This window comes from Salmo trutta, chromosome 4 (assembly GCF_901001165.1).
Source record: "Salmo trutta chromosome 4, fSalTru1.1, whole genome shotgun sequence".
NCBI classification, from domain to species: domain Eukaryota; kingdom Metazoa; phylum Chordata; class Actinopteri; order Salmoniformes; family Salmonidae; genus Salmo; species Salmo trutta.
Window position 1 is genome coordinate 37,445,751 of NC_042960.1, and position 17,935 is coordinate 37,463,685.

Consider the following 17,935-nt stretch of genomic DNA (forward strand, 5'->3'; position numbering starts at 1 on the left):
TAGGGTTCTTCAATGATTGTTTTGATCAGAATAACAATTTTTTGGAAGACAATGTCACGACTTCCGCCGAAGTTCGGGCGGCGCTCGGCGGTTAGTGTCGCCGGTCTTCTAGCCATCATCAATCCAGTTTTAATTTTCCATGTGTTTTGTCTTGTTTTTCCTCACACCTGGTTTTAATTCCCTCAATTACTTGTGTATTTAACCCTCTGTTCCCCCCCATGTCTTTGTGTGGGATAATTTATTGTAGTGCATGTGCATTTTCCCTGTGAGAACACAACGGGTTATTTTTGTGCCCATTTATCTTGTTGTTCTGGATGCTGTTGGTTTTGCTTAATAAATCTCTGGTTATTACCCAGTTCTGCTCTCCTGCGCCTGACTTCTCTGCCGGCAATTACGCACCCCGCTACAGACAAGGGTTCTTTGTAAGGCTCTTTCTCTCTAGAACCTTTAACATCCTAAACAACATGTTTTGGAAGAAAGGGTTCTTTGATATTCTTTGGAAGGCAAGAAATACTCTTTAGAGGTGAGAAGGGTTCTACATAGAACCATATATAATATTTCCCAGCATGCTCTATTGCAGGGAGATTTTCATACAGTACCAGTCAAAAGTTTGGAAACGCCTACTCATTCCAGTGTTTTTCTTTATTTTTTACTATTTTCTACATTGTAGAAAAATAGTGAAGACATCAACACTCTGAAATAACACATATGGAATCATGTAGTAACCAAAACGTGTTAAGAGAGGGCACTTCCTAAGAGAGGGCACTTCCTGTAAGGAATCTTCTCAGGTTTTTGCCTGCCATATGAGTTCTGTTATACTCACAGACACCATTCAAACAGTTTTAGAAACTTTAGGGTGTTTTCTATCCAAATCAAACAATTATATGCATATTCTAGTTTCTGGGCAGTAGTAATAACCAGATTAAATCGGGTACGTTTTTTATCCGGCCGTGCAAATACTGCCCCCTACCCTAGAGAGGTTAAAAGTTAATTTGTGGAATTTCTTTCCTTCTTAATGCGTTTGAGCCAATCAGTTGTGTTGTGACAAGGTAGGGGTGGTATAAGAAGATAGCCCTATTTGGTAAAAGACCAAGTCCATATTATGGCAAAAACAGCTTAAATAAGCAAAGAGAAATTACTGTCCATCATTACTTTAAGACCAGGCCAGTTCATCTGGAAAATGTCAAGAACTTTGAAAGTTTCTTCAAGTGCAGTCTCAAAAACCATCAAGCGTTATGATGAAACTAGCTCTCACGAGGACCGCCACAGGAAAGGAAGACCCAGAGTTTCCTCTGCTGCAGAGGATAAGTTCATTCGAGTTACCAGCCTCAGGAATTGCAGCCCAAATAAATGTTTCACAGAGTTCAAGTAACACACACATCTCAACATCAGCTGTTCAGAGGAGACTGTGTGAATAAAGCCTTCATGGTCAAATTTCTGCAAAGATATTTCTTGGGCCAAGAAACACAAGCAATGGACATTAGACCGGTGGAAATTTGGCCTTTGGTCAGATGAGTTCAAATTTGAGATTTTTGGTTACAACCATTGTGTCTTTGTGAAACACAGAGTAGGACACCGGTGCCCCCGCACATTGACTCTGGACCGGTATCCCCTGTATATAGCCCCGCTATTGTTATTTACTGCTGCTCTTTAATGATTTGTTATTCTTATCTCTTACTTTTTTTGTAGGTATTTTCTTAACCTGTCTGGGCTAGGGGGCAGTATTTTCATGGCCGGATAAAAAACGTACCCAATTTAAACTGGTTACTAATCTTGCCCAGAAAAGAGAATATGCATATTATTAGTAGATTTGTATAGAAAACACTCTAGTTTCTAAAACTGTTTGAATGGTGTCTGTGAGTATAACATAACTCATATGGCAGGCAAAACCCTGAGAAGATTCCAAGTAGGAAGTGGCCTGTCTGCGATTTTGTAGTTCTCCTTTTGCTTGTCTATCGAAACTACAGTATCCGTGGGGTTATGTTGCACTTTCTAAGGCTTCCATTGGCTCTCTAAAGCCGCCAGAAAGCGGATTGGGGCGTCTCCTGTCTCTGGGCAAAGTATAGTAACTCAGTTTGTCAGTGGTCTGCCTGAGGACAAAGGGAATGGAAATGCGCATTCACGAGACCTCGCCATTTTTCTCTTCCTATTTGAATGAATACAGCATTGTCCAGTTGGAATATTATCGCTATTTTACGAGAAAAATACCATAAAAATGTATTTTAAACAGCGTTTGACATGCTTCTAAGTATGGTAAAGGAACATTTTGAAATGTTTTGTCTCGAAATGTGCTCACGCGTTACCCTTTGGATAGTGACCTGAATGCACGAACAAAACGGGGATATTTGCACATAACTATGGATTATTTGGAACAAAAACAACATTTGTTGTGGAAGTATGATGAAGAACATCAAAGGTAATCCAATTTTTCTAATAGTAATTCTGAGTTTAGGTTGCCCCGAACTTGGCGGGTGTCAAATTAGCTAGCCGTGATGGCTGAGCTATGTACTCAGAATATTGCAAAATGTGCTTTCGCTGAAAAGCTATTTAAAAATCTGACATAGCGATTGTATAAAGGAGTTCTGTATCTATAATTCTTAAAATAATTGTTATGTATTTTGTCAACGTTTATCATGAGTAATTTAGTAAATTCACCATAAGTTTTCGGTGGGAATACAAACAAAACATGCATGTATTGTATAACATAATGTCCTAGGAGTGTCATCTGATGAAGATCATCAAAGGTTAGTGCTGCATTTAGCTGTGTTTGGGTTTTTGTGACATATATGCTTGCTTGAAAAATGGCTGTGTGGTTATTTGTGTCTATGTACTCTCCTAACATAATCTAATGTTTTGCTTTCGCTGTAAAGCCTTTTGAAATCGGACAATGTGGTTAGATTAATGAGAGTCTTATCTTTCAAATGGTGTAAAATAGTCGTATGTTTGAAATATTGAAATTATTGCATTTTTGAGGTATTGTATTACGCGCCACGCGATTCCACTGGCTGTTGAATAGAGTGGGACGCTAACGTCCCACCTAGCCCATTGAGGTTAACTGCATTATTTGTTAAGGGCTTGTAAGTAAGAATTTCACTTTATTAAGGCCTACTACACCTGTTGTATTCGGCGCATGTGACAAATTAAATATCTCCACTTGTGGTTTCCAACGTGAACCATGGAGTAGGAGGTGCGAGGGTGTGGGGGTGCTTTGCTGGTGACACTGTCAGTGATTTATTCAAGGCACTCTTTACCAGCATGGCTACTACAGCATTGTGCAGCGATATTCCATCCCTTCTGGTTTGCGCTTAGTGGGACTATAATTTATTTTTCAACAGGACAATGACCCAACACACTTCCAGGCTGTGTAAGAGCTATTTGACCAAGAAGGAAAGTGATGGAGTGCTGCATCAGATGACCTGGCCTCCACAACCACCTGACCTCAACCCAATTGAGACTGGTTTGGGATGAGTTGGACTGCAGAGTGAAGGAAAAGCAGCTAACAAGTGCTCAGCATATGTGGGAACTCCTTCAAGACTGTTTAAAACGTTTTCCAGATGAAGCTGGTTGTCCAAAGCTGTCATCAAGGCAAAGGGTGGATACTTTTAAGAATCTCAAATATAAAATATATTTTTAACACTTTTTTGGTTACTACATAATTCCATATGTGTTATTTGACAGTGTTGATGTCTTCTCTATTATTTTACAATGTAGAAGACAGTAAAAATAAAGAAAAACCCTTGAATGAGTAGGTGCAAAAACTTTTGACTGGTACTGAAATTGTTTGATTTACTGTAATTTGTCATTTTGCATGTACATTGATTGGTTGATTAAATCTTTAATATAAATAACATACAGTTTTCTAAACTAATTCAATCTGTTAGAATTTAGTGCACTCGTTACTGAGATGGTTGTTCCTGTTTAGATGATTGAGGTAGTCTCAGTATTCAATCTTCTCTACTCTGGCAGTCATTCTGAATGCAGGTAACTAACAATTACAGTTGTTGGATATTCTAACTCTGTCTGGATTCCAATAGGAATCACACATAACTTTGCAAGCCAGCATAATGTGACTTGCAGGCCTGATGTGGCCTGTAACCAGGAGATTCCTAACATCACTGTGTTAGGGTATAACTAGGTCCTCAAAGAAAGGCTTTATTATTTACAGTATGTATTGTCATAAATATGTATATTTTAAAGGCTAATAAGGCTGGTGGAACCATTCATAAAGGATTCGAAAAACCCTCCAAAGATTCAGTTCACTGTAGAACCCTTCAAAGGGGTTCTTGGCAGAACCCTCCATAGAGAGTTCTAGGTAGAACCATATACAGGGGGTTCTTTGAAGAACCCTAAATAAAGAGTTTTAGTCAGAACCATCTGCAAAGGGTTCTACCCAGCACAAAAAAAGTATTCCCCTATGGGGACAAACTGAAGAATCCTATATGGTTCTACACAGCACCTTTTTTTTCTTAGAGTGTACTTTTGACAAGGGCCCATAGGGACACAGGAATGCTTTTGACCAGGGCCCATAGGGACACAGGCATGCAAGTAGTGCAATATCAAGGGAATAGTGTGTCATTTGTGATGAATGAGCTTCAGACAGAAGAGCAAAAGTCAGAAACAGGAGGTGGGTTTCCAACTGAGAACACCCAGAGAGACTCATCCACCCATCCCTCTATCCCTCCATCTCATTGGCCCATCAGCCTACCACCCATGGCGCCTGCTTGTAAGTGCCTGGGGCATGGAGCTCAGCACAGCCCTCCGAGAGCAGATGAGATAACAGACCAAGAAACTGCAGCTAGCAACCACAGGAATGACATGGTCAGCTTCGCTTCCCAGAGCCCAAACAAATCTTTAATTATGATTCATGGCTATAGCCTCTCACATCTTTATTGCATGATAATCATAAAAAAGAAGGCTCTTCCCTTTCTGATAATTATGATGTAGCCATGTAATCACAGACATGCTACTGAGCAGAGCAGGCTGGCGTAGTAGGCTATTTTGAGCAAAGATCGCCCACTTAGGGTTTAAGAAGCAGCCATCTCATCTTCTGGGGTGGGGGGGTTCAAGATGAGAGGGAATACGAGTCATCTGAAGCTATTAATTTTCTTTTAAAAGCCTCATTATTTTTATCGTACAGGATTCCTTTTTAGTTTCGGCGCTGGAGTGGTTTCTCTCTTTCATTTGGAATAAAAATCTAATCAGGCTCTTCTCTCTTATTCAAATGCAGAGGGATGGGGGGAGGAGGGGGTGAGAAGGGGAGGGAGGAATATCGGGTTCTCTGGGAATGTAGGGATGGATTCCCAAGGAGGGAATAGATTAAACATTTAACATTAAGACAGATTGCATCCCAAATGGCACCCGATTCCCCTTTTAGACTCTGGTCAAAAGTAGTGCACTATGAAGGGAATATGGTGCCATTTGGGACGCAGACAAGACATGATGAAAGATTCTATTCTGCATCCAAGGGAACTCTGTCCTGGCTTGTTTAACTGAAGCCAATCAAGTTGTCTTGACTTCCAGTTCCAGTAGACTCCAGATCAAACGCTCTGGTCCTCTCCACCTACTTCTTCCACCCTCTATTCCACCTCCTCCTTCCACTTACCTATTCCACCGTCCTCCTTTTTCTATACCTCCACCCTATATCACCAGGGGTTCCTACACTGTGAAATCCAAGTGTTTAGGATCTGAACACATAACTAAACACTTTTCTGCACTTTTTAAACACGTCAAGGCATTTATAATTTCAATAAAAACACGTCACAGTGTTTGGATTGTAAACACCAAAACATGTTTATTCATTGTCAGTGGCGATTTTAGCATGTACATCTTGGTGGGGCAACAACAAAAAATTGTTGGGGACTCATGCCAGCAAAGTCACTACACAACACAACACCAAAAAATTAATTGATTGCACTATAATGGTGACAAACTATGCCCACAAGCTGTTAGGGCCTACATAAAGCTGTCCCAACAGCAGAGTCACAACAGCAGTCCCAAAACGTTACCACTGCTACACCTGGCTATCAGCAGAGCCTTGTCTGGCAGCAAAACAGTTCATTCAGCCTCATTTACTGCCTTTTAAAAAAACACAGCAGATTTCACTGAGTTGCTTAAACAAATGTGGTTTCTACTGACAATTGAGATGAACAAACTATGGCATAAGGGGACAACAAGCAGATAAGAGGCAATCTGTAATTCCGATTAAGACATTAATGAGTGAGCTAGGACGGACGTAGTCAATGTAAATATTTGTTAAGCACTTTTTAAATGTACAGCGACAGAATTCAGAACTGTACACCAAGTCAGAACCATAGGATAAATAAAGGGGGCATAAAAGCAGACAATGAAAGCTCTTACAATATTCAAAGATGACATTTCCCTAAAACAGGTTATAGGTTACATGTGCACCACCAAGTCAGAACAGTAGGTGAAATTAGGGGGGAAAAGAGAAAAAATGATTAGGGTGAGGCACATGGGCTACTAACAGTTTAATACACAACATACACTTAGTATTACTTTCTTAGTTACAGTATAGGTACAGTGAGGGAAAAAAGTATTTGATCTCCTGCTGATTTTGTACGTTTGCCCACTGACAAAGAAATGATCAGTCTATAATTTTAATGGTAGGTTAATTTGAACAGTGAGAGACAGAATAACAACACAAATATCCAGAAAAACGCATGTCAAAAATGTTATAAATTGATTTGCATTTTAATGAGGGAAATAAGTATTTGACCCCCTCTCAATCAGAAAGATTTCTGGCTCCCAGGTGTCTTTTATACAGGTAAAAAGCTGAGATTAGGAGCACACTCTTAAAGGGAGTGCTCCTAATCTCAGTTTGTTACCTGTATAAAAGACACCTGTCCACAGAAGCAATCAATCAATCAGATTCCAAACTCTCCACCATGGCCAAGACCAAAGAGCTCTCCAAGGATGTCAGGGACAAGATTGTAGACGTACACAAGGCTGGAATGGGCTATAAGACCATCGCCATGAAGCTTGGTGACAAGGTGACAACAGTTGGTGCGATTATTCGCAAATGGAAGAAACACAAAAGAACTGTCAATCACCCTCGGCCTGGGGCTCCATGCAAGATCTCACCTCGTGGAGTTGCAATGATTATGAGAACTGTGATGAATCAGCTCAGAACTACACGGGAGGATCTTGTCAATGATCTCAAGGCAGCTGGGACCATAGTCACCAAGACAACAATTGGGAACACACTACGCCGCAAAGGACTGAAATTCTGCAGCGCCCACAAGGTCCCCCTGCTCAAGAAAGCACATATACATGCCCGTCTGAAGTTTGCCAATAAACATCTGAATGATTCAGAGGACAACTGGGTGAAAGTGTTGTGGTCAGATGAGACCAAAATGGAGCTCTTTGGCATCAACTCAACTCGCCGTGTTTGGAGGAGGAGGAGGAATGCTGCCTATGACCCCAAGATCACCATCCCCACCGTCAAACATGGAGGTGGAAACATTATGCTTTGGGGGTGTTTTTCTGCGAAGGGGACAGGACAACTTCACTGCATCAAAGGGACGATGGACGGGGCCATGTACTGTCAAATCTTGGGTGAGAACCTCTCCTTCAGCCAGGGCATTGAAAATGGGTCGTGGATGGGTATTCCAGCATGACAATGACCCAAAACACACGGCCAAAGCAACAAAGGAGTGGCTCAAGAAGAAGCACATTAAGGTCCTGGAGTGGCCTAGCCAGTCTCCATACCTTAATCCCATAGAAAATCTGTGGAGGGAGCTGAAGGTTCGAGTTGCCAAACGTCAACCTTGAAGCCTTAATGACTTGGAGAAGATCTGCAAAGAGGAGTGGGACAAAATCTCTCCTGAGATGTGTGCAAACCTGGTGGCCAACTACAAGAAACGTCTGACCTCTGTGATTGCCAACAAGGGTTTTGCCACCAAGTACTAAGTCATGTTTTGCAGAGGGGTCAAATACTTATTTCCCTCATTAAAATGTGAATCCATTAATAACATTTTTGACATGCGTTTTTCTGGATTTTTTGGTTGTTATTCTGTCTCTCACTGTTCAAATATTAAAATTAAAATTATAGACTGATAATTTGTTTGTCAGTGGGCAAACGTACAAAATCAGCAGGGGATCAAATACTTTTTTCCCTCACTGTATCTCACTGGCATATTACTTCATTTATGTAGCAGTGTACAATACATTTTTGCCTCACCTTGTTGTGATGTGCTCATTTGAAGAGGAAGGTGGCGTGGAAGTTCTTCATGGGCAAATTTTGTCATCAAACTTAGTCATCAAAGTCTAGCATTTTCTGGATTTATGGTGCTTTCAAGTCAATTGGGAACTAAGAAAAAACAGGGTTGAATCATGATGACGTCAGTGATCTCCAGGTCGCAGCTCTAGAAAGAGGCCCGAGTTCCCGGCTTGGAATTCCGAGTGGGATGACCTTTCAAAATGTATTTTCCCAGTCGGAGCTCGTTTATTCCCGAAATCCCAGTTGTCTTGAACTCACTAAAGTCAGATTTCCCAGTTCCAAGTTAAACAGTTGTTTTGAGCACGGCAGAAATTATGCTGGATTGACAACATGGCCAATGTTGAATATTTGTCATTTTCAGCTTGGAAAATAGAACACCCTTAATTAAAGCCAGAAATAGGACCACACACCCACTCCATTGAATAGCAGGCTAGTGATTGCTTTGCAATGCTTGCAGTTAGCCACTGATTCCTTCCAAACCACTCAATGCTGAATTTGCGATTTCCAACTTGTTGACTTATGTTTATGTCCAATGGCCGATGAGCACCGATACATTTTATCTAGAATTTCTCTTCATTATTTCTGTTCATAGGACACGGATACATTTTTTTTTGCCAGTATATTGTCGACTTGATTCATGATGATAACTGCTAACTAAGATTTTGAAAGTAAGATGTCGACATGATCAGTTCAATCAAAGCTACTGTAGATTTAACGTGATTTGACGTCATTTTATCAATGGCATTGAGCCTTTTTGGCAGTGACGTAGTGTCCCCATGAGTGACATAACACTAAGCCAATCACGGCACAACAAGAGAATATTACCAACCCCTATGCTCTGTATTTTCCACCGGCTGCCCCCACACCACCACAGAAAGCACTAAGCTAGGCTGAAAGACCTGCATTTTGGAGCGGCCTTAAGAAATCAAAAAACAAACCATGTTTGTATCTGGTTTTAACTCAATGATTATTATTATACATTGTTTGAAAACTGATGTTATATCCCAAAATAATATGCAAAAAAGGCAACCCTACCAGTCAAAAGTTTGGACACACCTAAGGGTTTTTATTTATTTTTCCTATTTTTCTTCATTGTAGAAAAATTGTGAAGACATCAAAACTATGAAATAACACATATGGAGTCATGTAGTAACCAAAACGTGTTAAACAAATCTAATTTTATATTTGACATTCTTCAAAGTAGCCACCCTTTGCCTTGATGACAGCTTTGCACACTCTTGGCATTCTCTCAACCAGCTTCCTGAAGTAGTCACCTGGAATGTTAATTTGTGGAATTTATTTCCTTCTTAATGCGTTTGAGCCAATCATTTGTGTTGTGACAAGGTAGGGGTGGTATACAGAATATAGCCATATTTGGTAAAAGACCATGTCCATATTATGGAAAGAACAGCTCAAAAAAGCAAAGAGAAACAACAGTCCATCATTACTTTAAGACATGAAGGTCAGTCAATCCGGAACATTTCAAGAACTTTGAAAGTTTCTTCAAGTTCGGTAGCAAAAACCATCAAGTGCTATGATGAAACTGGCTCTCATGAGGACCGCCACAGGAAAGGAAGACCCAGAGTTACCTCTGCTCCAGAGGATAAGTCCATTAGAGTAAACTGCACCTCAGATTGCAGCACAAATAAATGCTTCACAGAGTACAAGTAACAGACACATGTCAACATCAAATGTTCAGAGGAGACTGCATGAATCCGGCCTTCATGGTCGAATTTCTGCAAAGAAACCACTACTAAAAGGACACCAATGAGAAGAAGAGACTTGCTTGGGCCAATAAACATGACCAATGGACATTAGAAAAACTGTCCTTTGGTATGATGAGTGCAAATTAGAGATTTTGGATTCCAAACACAGAGTAGGTGAATGGATGATCTCCGGATGTGTAGTTCCCACCGTGAAGCATGGAGGAGGAGCTGTGATGTTGTGGTGTGCTTTGCTGGTGACACTGTCTGTGATTTATTAAGAATTCAAGGCACACTTAACCAGCATGGCTACCACAGCATTCTGTAGTGATATGCCATCCCATTTTGTTTGCGTTTTTCAACAGAACAATGACCCAACACACCTCCAGGCTGTGTGAGTGCTATTTGACCAAGAAGGAGAGTGATGGAGGGCTGCATCAGATGACTTGGCCTCACAATCACCGGACCTCAACCCAATTGAGATGGTTTGGGATGAGTTGACCCAAAAAATGAAGGAAAGCAGGCAACAAGTGCTCAGCATATGTGGGAACTCCTTCAAGACTTTTGGAAATGTTTTCCAGGTGAAGCTGGTTGTCCAAAGCTGTCATCAAGGCAAAGGGTGGATACTTTTAAGAATCTCAAATATAAAATATATTTTGATTTGTTTAACACTTTCTTGGTTAATACATGATTCCATATGTGTTATTTCAAACCCTTGAATTATTAGGTGTGTCCAAATCCTGCCATTTAATCCCAGTAAAAATTCCCTGTCTTTGGTCAGTTAGGATCACCACTTTATTTCAAGAATGTGAAATGTAAGAAAATAGTAGAGAGAATGACTTATTTCAGCTTTTATTTCTTTAATCACATTCACAGTGGGTCAGAAGTTTACATACACTCAATTAGTATTTGGTAGCATTGCCTTTAAATTGTTTAACTTGGGTCAAACATTTTGGGTAGCCTTCCACAAGCTTCCCACAATAAGTTGGGTGAATTTTGGCCCATTCCTCCTGACAGAGCTGGTGTAACTGAATCAGGTTTGTAGGCCTCCTTGCTCGCACACGCTTTTTCAGTTCTGCCCACAAATTTTTTATAGGATTGAGGTCAGGGCTTTGTGATGGCCACTCCAATACCTTGACTTTGTTGTCCTTCAGCCATTTTGCCCCAACTTGGGAAGTATGCTTGGTGTCATTGTCCATTTGGAAGGCCCATTTGCGACCAAGCTTTAACTTCCTGACTGATGTCTTGAGAAGTTGCTTCAATATATCCACATAATTTTCCTCTCTCATGATGCCATCTATTTTGTGAAGAGCACCAGTCCCTTCTGCAGCAAAGCACCCCCCAACATTGGCAACATGATGCTGCCAACAGTGCTTCACAATTGGGATGGTGTTCTTCGGCTTGCAAGCCTCCCCCTTTTTACTCCAAACATAACAATGATCATTATGGCCAAACAGTTCTAATTTTGTTTCATCGGACCAGAGGACATTTCACCAAAAAGTACGATCTTTGTCCCCATGTGCAGTTGCAAACCGTAGTCTGGCTTTTTTATGGCGGTTTTGGAGCAGAGACTTCTTCCTTGCCGAGCTGCCTTTCAGGTTATGTTGATATAGGACTGTGGATACAGATACTTTTGTACCTGTTTCCTCCAGCATCTTCACAAGGTCCTTTGCTGTTGTTTGGCGATTGATTTGCACTTTTTGCACCAAAGTACGTTCATCTCTAGGAGACAGAACACATGGTATGACGGCTGTGTGGTCCCATTGTGTTTATACTTGCGTACTATTGATTGTACAGATGAACGTGGTACCTTCAGGTGTTTGGAAATTGCTCCCAGGAATGAACCAGACTTGTCGAGGTCTACAATTTTTTGAGGTCTTGGCTGATTTCTTTTGATTTTCCCATGATGTCAAGCAAAGAGGCACTGAGGTTGAAGATAGGCCTTGAAATACATCCACAGGTACACCTCCAATTGACACAAATTATGTCAATTAGCCTATCAGAATCTTCTAAAGCCATAACATCATTTTCTGGAATTTTCCAAGCTGTTTAAAGGCACAGTCAACTTAGTGTATGTAAACTTCTGACCCAGTGGAATTGTGATACAGTGAATTATAAGTGAAATAATCTGTCTGTAAACAATTCTTGGTAAAATTATTTGTGTCATGCAGAAAGTAGATGCCCTATCCGACTTACCAAAACTATAGTTTGTTAACAAGAAATTTGTGGAGTGGTTGAAAAACGAGTTTTAATGACTCCAACCTAAGTGTATGTAATCTTCTGACTTCAACTGTACATAAGGTCACTTAGAAATGTCCTTGTTTTTGCACGTTGTGTTAGCTAACCTAAGTTTATCATTTTAAAAGGCTAATTGATCATTAGAAAACCCTTTTGCAATTGTGTTAGCACAGCTGAAAACTGTTGTTCTTATTAAAGAAGCAATACAACTGGCTTTCTTTAGACTAGTTGAGTATCTGGAGCATTGTGGGTTCGATTACAGGCTCAGAATGGCCACAAAGAAACTCGTCAGTCAGCGTTGTGCGAGATCTTCAGTTTCTTAGCAATTTCTCACATTGCTTCATTTCTCAGAACAAGAATAGGCTGACGTGTTTTAGAAGAAAGTTCGGAACGCTTAGGATATACAGTATAGGTGTTCACAACTGAACAGGACATTTGATTGAAAGTAGTGGGAGACCCATTACTAGGTCTGGCCAGAAAATTACACACAAATAAACCACATTGACACCTTTTTTTTCTTGGGAACCAAAACAAAAGAAGATTTACAGCAGTAATGCCTCAGAGACGAGAGGTGCTGCTGGTTCTCACGCAACATGACGACACTACTGAGCCATGGAGAGAGTGCTGCCAAAACACACACACCTGCTTGCAAGTATTCACACACGCACACACACCTCCCCCACACACACAAAAATCGACCTGCAACAAAACATGCTGGGAAATATGATAATGAGGCCCCACCCACGTCTTTTTCACTCAGAGAGTTACTCACACAGTCGAGTAACAATAACACCACAAGATTTAAAATATTTCTTGAATCAAATGTCCTGTTTCGTTATGCTGAAATGTAGGTAAGGTGACTGACATTCCTAACACTGATCTCAATAAAAGGTATAGAAAGTTACATCAATGACTAAATGCACTCTAAAAAGGACGATGGGAAAGTAAACACTAGTGTTTAAAATCTGAACACTTAGGCTATACTGTATAGGTGTTCTCCTGGTTGGAAACTGACTGGAAAAAGCTGACTATCATGTTTTAATCTTGCATTCTAAACGCCTGTGTTTAAGATGAGAACACCTATCGGCACATCTACATTTCTAATATTTCAGTTTTAAACACTGACGTTTAGGTTATAAATGTGTCACATGTTATGTTTTGTTCTCACTGTCTTACAGTTACACGACTATCAGGCCTAATTAGCAACTATACAGCTGAGATGGTGTTCACATGGGAGCTCTGAGCAGTCACTTTGGTGTTTTATAAATTTTTAGTTATTGCCTGAGAATAGCTCTATGATGACAAAGTGGCGAACATAAAGGGTGTGTTCGTAAATTCAATCTGGAGTGCCAGAGTGTGCTCAGAGTGCGCTCTGCGCGTTCGTAAATTCAGAGCGTTGTGAAGTTGTCCATTTGTAAATTCAGAGTGTTTCGCTCTCGGAGAGTTCAGAGCGCACACTGGACGCTCTTGGGAGGAATAGTGTTGAATCTGAGCGTTCTGACCTCACAACGGAAGTCCAGCACCCAAGCTAACTGGCTAACATTGGCTGGCTTGCTAGCTACTTCCAGTCACATATAAGAGAACAACTCACTCTGACCGTTTACTGACACCGGCCATATTCAACGGGTTTTGAGCGTTCGTAAATTCATCTGTTATTTTGCACTCTGGCACACTCATACGAGAGTGCTCAGAAATCGGAGTAGATAGCCAGAGTGAATTTACGAACGCACCCCCAAAGTAAGAAACATTCTAATCTAGAATGCGTAGAATCTCCATAGCCTAATACAGTATCTTAAATTCTGAAACTACCTTGACGTAATGAGTGATGAAATCAATGTTCCATTAGCGGCCCATTATTGACACATATCTCATATATAAGTGTGATGGGTTCTGGGAAACTGAAGATAAATTCATTTGGAGCTGTGGTTGTGGTTCCATAAGTAGCCACAGAAAAGAGGCCAAGAGAAGGCAGGAAGCCCTAGCTCCTGCTCCTAAAACTCTGTGCTTAGTCTGCAGACTCTGAACTGACAATCTGGAGTTGTCACTACCTGTTTGGCATTAGGAACAGATGCTCCAGTCAGTCTGATACCTTTTTCTTTCCCCTGTCTGATACCTTTTTCTTTCCCCTCACAGACAATGTAAAAAGCTCCGGAGCAGACATTTCCAGTCCCAGGGGGAGTTTCTGTGCTGTTAGAGCTGGATTTCCCTTTGACACTGTAAGGTGAGTCAGGGACCTCTGTCTCTACTAGGACGGTATCAGAATATGAAGTGAGATACACACGCACAGGAGCACGCACATATGCTGGAGCACACACGCACGCACGCACGCACGCACGCACACACACACACACACACACACACACACACACACACACACACACACACACTCTCTCAATTGGCCAACAACAACAATACATAACATTATAAAAACAAACAAACAAACACATCATAACAGTATGCATCACTGAGCCGTGTGCAACTTCCATTACAGCATATAAACATACAGGAAAAGGAGTTCACAGGACAGTCAATTTGCGGGAGACATAGTGTATTCAACAACACAGCATAACATTAAGTTCAGCAGCCCTCACACAGTCCCAGTGGCTACCACAACTGTAAATCCACTTCTTACTAAAAGCAAAATGTGGTTGAGGTGATTCAAGTGTGGCAACGGAGAGCTCTGGACTCAGGAGCTTCTGTTAGCTAAAGTTGTGATTCTGTTTTCTGTTTGACAGAGCACAGCAAGGTTCAGGACTATTATAACACAACACGCAGGCCTGTTTGTATGTGTGTGTGTGTGTGCACGTGCGTGCCTGTTTGCACAACCATACCTTACCTGGGAGGTAGACAGAGAGCTAGACAGGTATTCATCTGACTGGGGAAAGTAGTGCGAGACACATTACTCGGTCTGGCCAGAAAATTACACACAAATAAAACACCTTTTGTTTCTTGGGAACCAAAACAAAAGAAGATTTACAGCAGTAATGCCTCAGAGACGAGAGGTGCTGCTGGTTCTCACGCAACACGACGACACTACTGAGCCATGGAGAGAGTGCTGCCAAGACACACACACCTGCGTGCAAGTCTGGACACACGCACACACACCTCCCCCACGTACACAAGCAGGTATTCACACGCACACTCACCATGTACAAAGTGTGTGAGTGCACATGTGTGTGAGTGCACATTATGCAGTGTGCATCACGTCTTCAGCAGCACTTTCTCACCAGCCTCAGAAACAAATAAAGAGAACACAGGGCCATCTGGGACACGGACTAGAGCTCACAGTTCTGCCTCAGCACCCCCGGGGCTCCACGCCTCCCAACCAGAATCCTCACACACTCCCCCAACACTCCCCTACCTACACCCTCTACACTCGCCTACTCCGAGCCCTACACCTACACACTCCCAGCACCACCAGCCAATCTCACACAACACACTTGGTAAGTAAGGATTCCAAGCTGATTGGGAGGAAAGGAGGAGGGGGTCTATATGAGAACTTCACAACAGGAGATGAAAAGTTCAGTTGAACTCTGGACAGGGACCTGCTGTGAGAAGGTTGCTGACTGAATGAAGAACGGAGAGTAAAGGTGGAGAAGCATGACTATCTATGTGTATATGAAGGTCTAGATAGAAAGAGGATGCAGAGAGATAGATAGTGAAAATAGAGAGTAGAAATAAGGGGTGAAAATGGCATAGGGAAAAGAGGTATGGAGAATATGGAGAATGGAGCGGAGGGAATTGGACTAGAGGACTTACCTGTGAGATGAGGAACATGGCATTGTAAATATGCTCCGTTAAGGTCATGTGTAGGTTATGCCTCTAATATCACAGTATTACATGGCGTTTTCAGGAAGAAGAGCTACTTCATCCAGTTATATAAAGGACATAACAGGGTGGAAATTGTCAATTTCATGCCGTTTCACAAGACTTACCGCTACCACAGACGGTATGTCTTGAGTCTGGCAAGAGATACTTCCCTGTCTATCTCTTTCAATTCTACAGTTAACCGCTCCTAGTCTAACTGCTTGAGGGAAAGGGAAGGAGAGAGTGTTAGTCCCCAGATAGACAGCGAGATGGAGAGAGAGGAATTGGGAGAGGATAGATATAGAGAGCACTCCCAACGGCCCTCACTGACAGCACCGCACCCAGCACACACTACACATTTCTCCTACTCACATAGTCCGTCGAATCCTCAACGTTCCACTAATGATAGGGAGCAGACAGAAGGGAGGGGGAGAGGAGGTCAAACAAAGAACAGCACAGACAGAACAAAAAAAAGATGTGATTTTTTTTTTTAATCTGTAGTTAGGAAAAGGGCCATAGGCTATACTACAGGCACTACAATAGTGGCATGCTCAATGTGTCTGTTCAGGTAATTAGTGACTGGTAGAGAGGGAGAAGAAGCTAGATGGAGGAGGGAAAGGGTTAACATGCAGTAATGAATACAGGTAGATGGGTGGAAGGAGGGTGGTTGCTCTCCACAGCGCCACCTAGTGAGCACTGCACCATGTCCTGAGGGGGAGTCTGTGTTGGTGGGAGTATCCTGCTGCTGCACCTACTGTGTGGGTTCATCGATCAGGGTAAGGCAATTATCAAAAAACAATGTTAGTCTTCTGCTTTAGCCGAGAGAACACTGCCAACTTACCTGCAACGTCCTTCCAACCTCCTGCAAACATTTACTGTGTCTGAAAACATGTCAATATGTATCCAACCCTTGAGAAAACGTAAAGGTTCCCAACAAATGCATAACTCTTAAAAGGTGGCCTGGTTTTGAGACACAAATCAACTGCCTTGTTTTTCCATTGGTATAATTGAAGCCTTTTTTTATATTTCAGACGGCCAATATTAAAGCAGGTTGACATCAAAGCCAGGATGATATGATAAGAGCTAAAACAAAAAGGAAGATTGGCAATAAAAATAAAACACTGCCTCTGAGCTGAGCACGCTGCTAATTCTTAAATAGGGTATGGAAATAGAATGCATGCATTATTAGAGTCTAACTGGGTCTTCAATAACAAGCTCTCATCAAGTAGAGAGAGAGAGAGAGAGAGAGAGAGAGGCTTCTAAGGATACAACTCCCATGATATTACACCTCAGATCTCGAAAATACTAGCAGAGATGGTACGAGAACTAGAGGGAGGGAGATTACAAAGACAACAGAGAGAGTTTAGAGAAGGAGATTCGTTGCCTTCTTTGTCTGATCTGTGCTTCTTCTTCCTGTTTATTCCTTTCATACTCAATACTCCATGGCACAACACAACATATACTCAACCTCTCAGCTTCCTGCCTCATACATTACAGAAGACTTCCACCATGCAGCTTCCACTCTGATTCAGAGGGGTGGTGTTAAATGCGGAAGACACATTTCAGTTGAATACATTCAGTTGGACAACTGACTAGGTATCCCCCTTTCCCAGTCATGTGTGTGTGCGCGCGTGCGTGAGTGGAAGAGTCTCACTGGGAGAGAAGTAGAGAGCTCAAGATCCTCTCCTGTGCTGCTGTAATGTGTCTGTCATTGAGTTGAGATTACATTTCACCTTCAGAGGTTAGAGCCCTTTTGCTTATTCAGCAGCCAGTCTGGGGATTAAATTGTTCTCCTTCGCTGTGAGGTACCTGCACCACCTATTCCCTTCATTCACACTTCCCTTTCAAATAAAGCTGGACAGAGCCCCGTAAACTCTACATTCAGGCTCCAGCCCCCTTCCCAGCCCCCTAATAAGCTTGCCCTGTCCATCCCTCCCTCCCTCCCCAT

At 41.8% G+C, this 17,935-nt stretch overlaps 1 protein-coding gene across 6 annotated transcripts in view; it reads right to left on the reverse strand.

Moving 5' to 3' along the window:
- LOC115192316 (receptor-type tyrosine-protein phosphatase F-like) overlaps positions 1-17,935 on the reverse strand; it is a 435,047-nt gene that overhangs the window by 66,012 nt on the left and 351,100 nt on the right. For 4 of the 6 annotated variants that reach the window (XM_029750668.1, XM_029750670.1, XM_029750667.1 and 1 more), the window contains one exon: positions 16,360-16,386. The exons of the other annotated variants lie outside the window; for them this stretch is intronic. In XM_029750668.1, the coding sequence (XP_029606528.1) occupies positions 16,360-16,386 (27 nt within the window). The remainder of the gene's footprint in view (positions 1-16,359; positions 16,387-17,935) is intronic. 6 annotated transcript variants of the gene reach the window in all.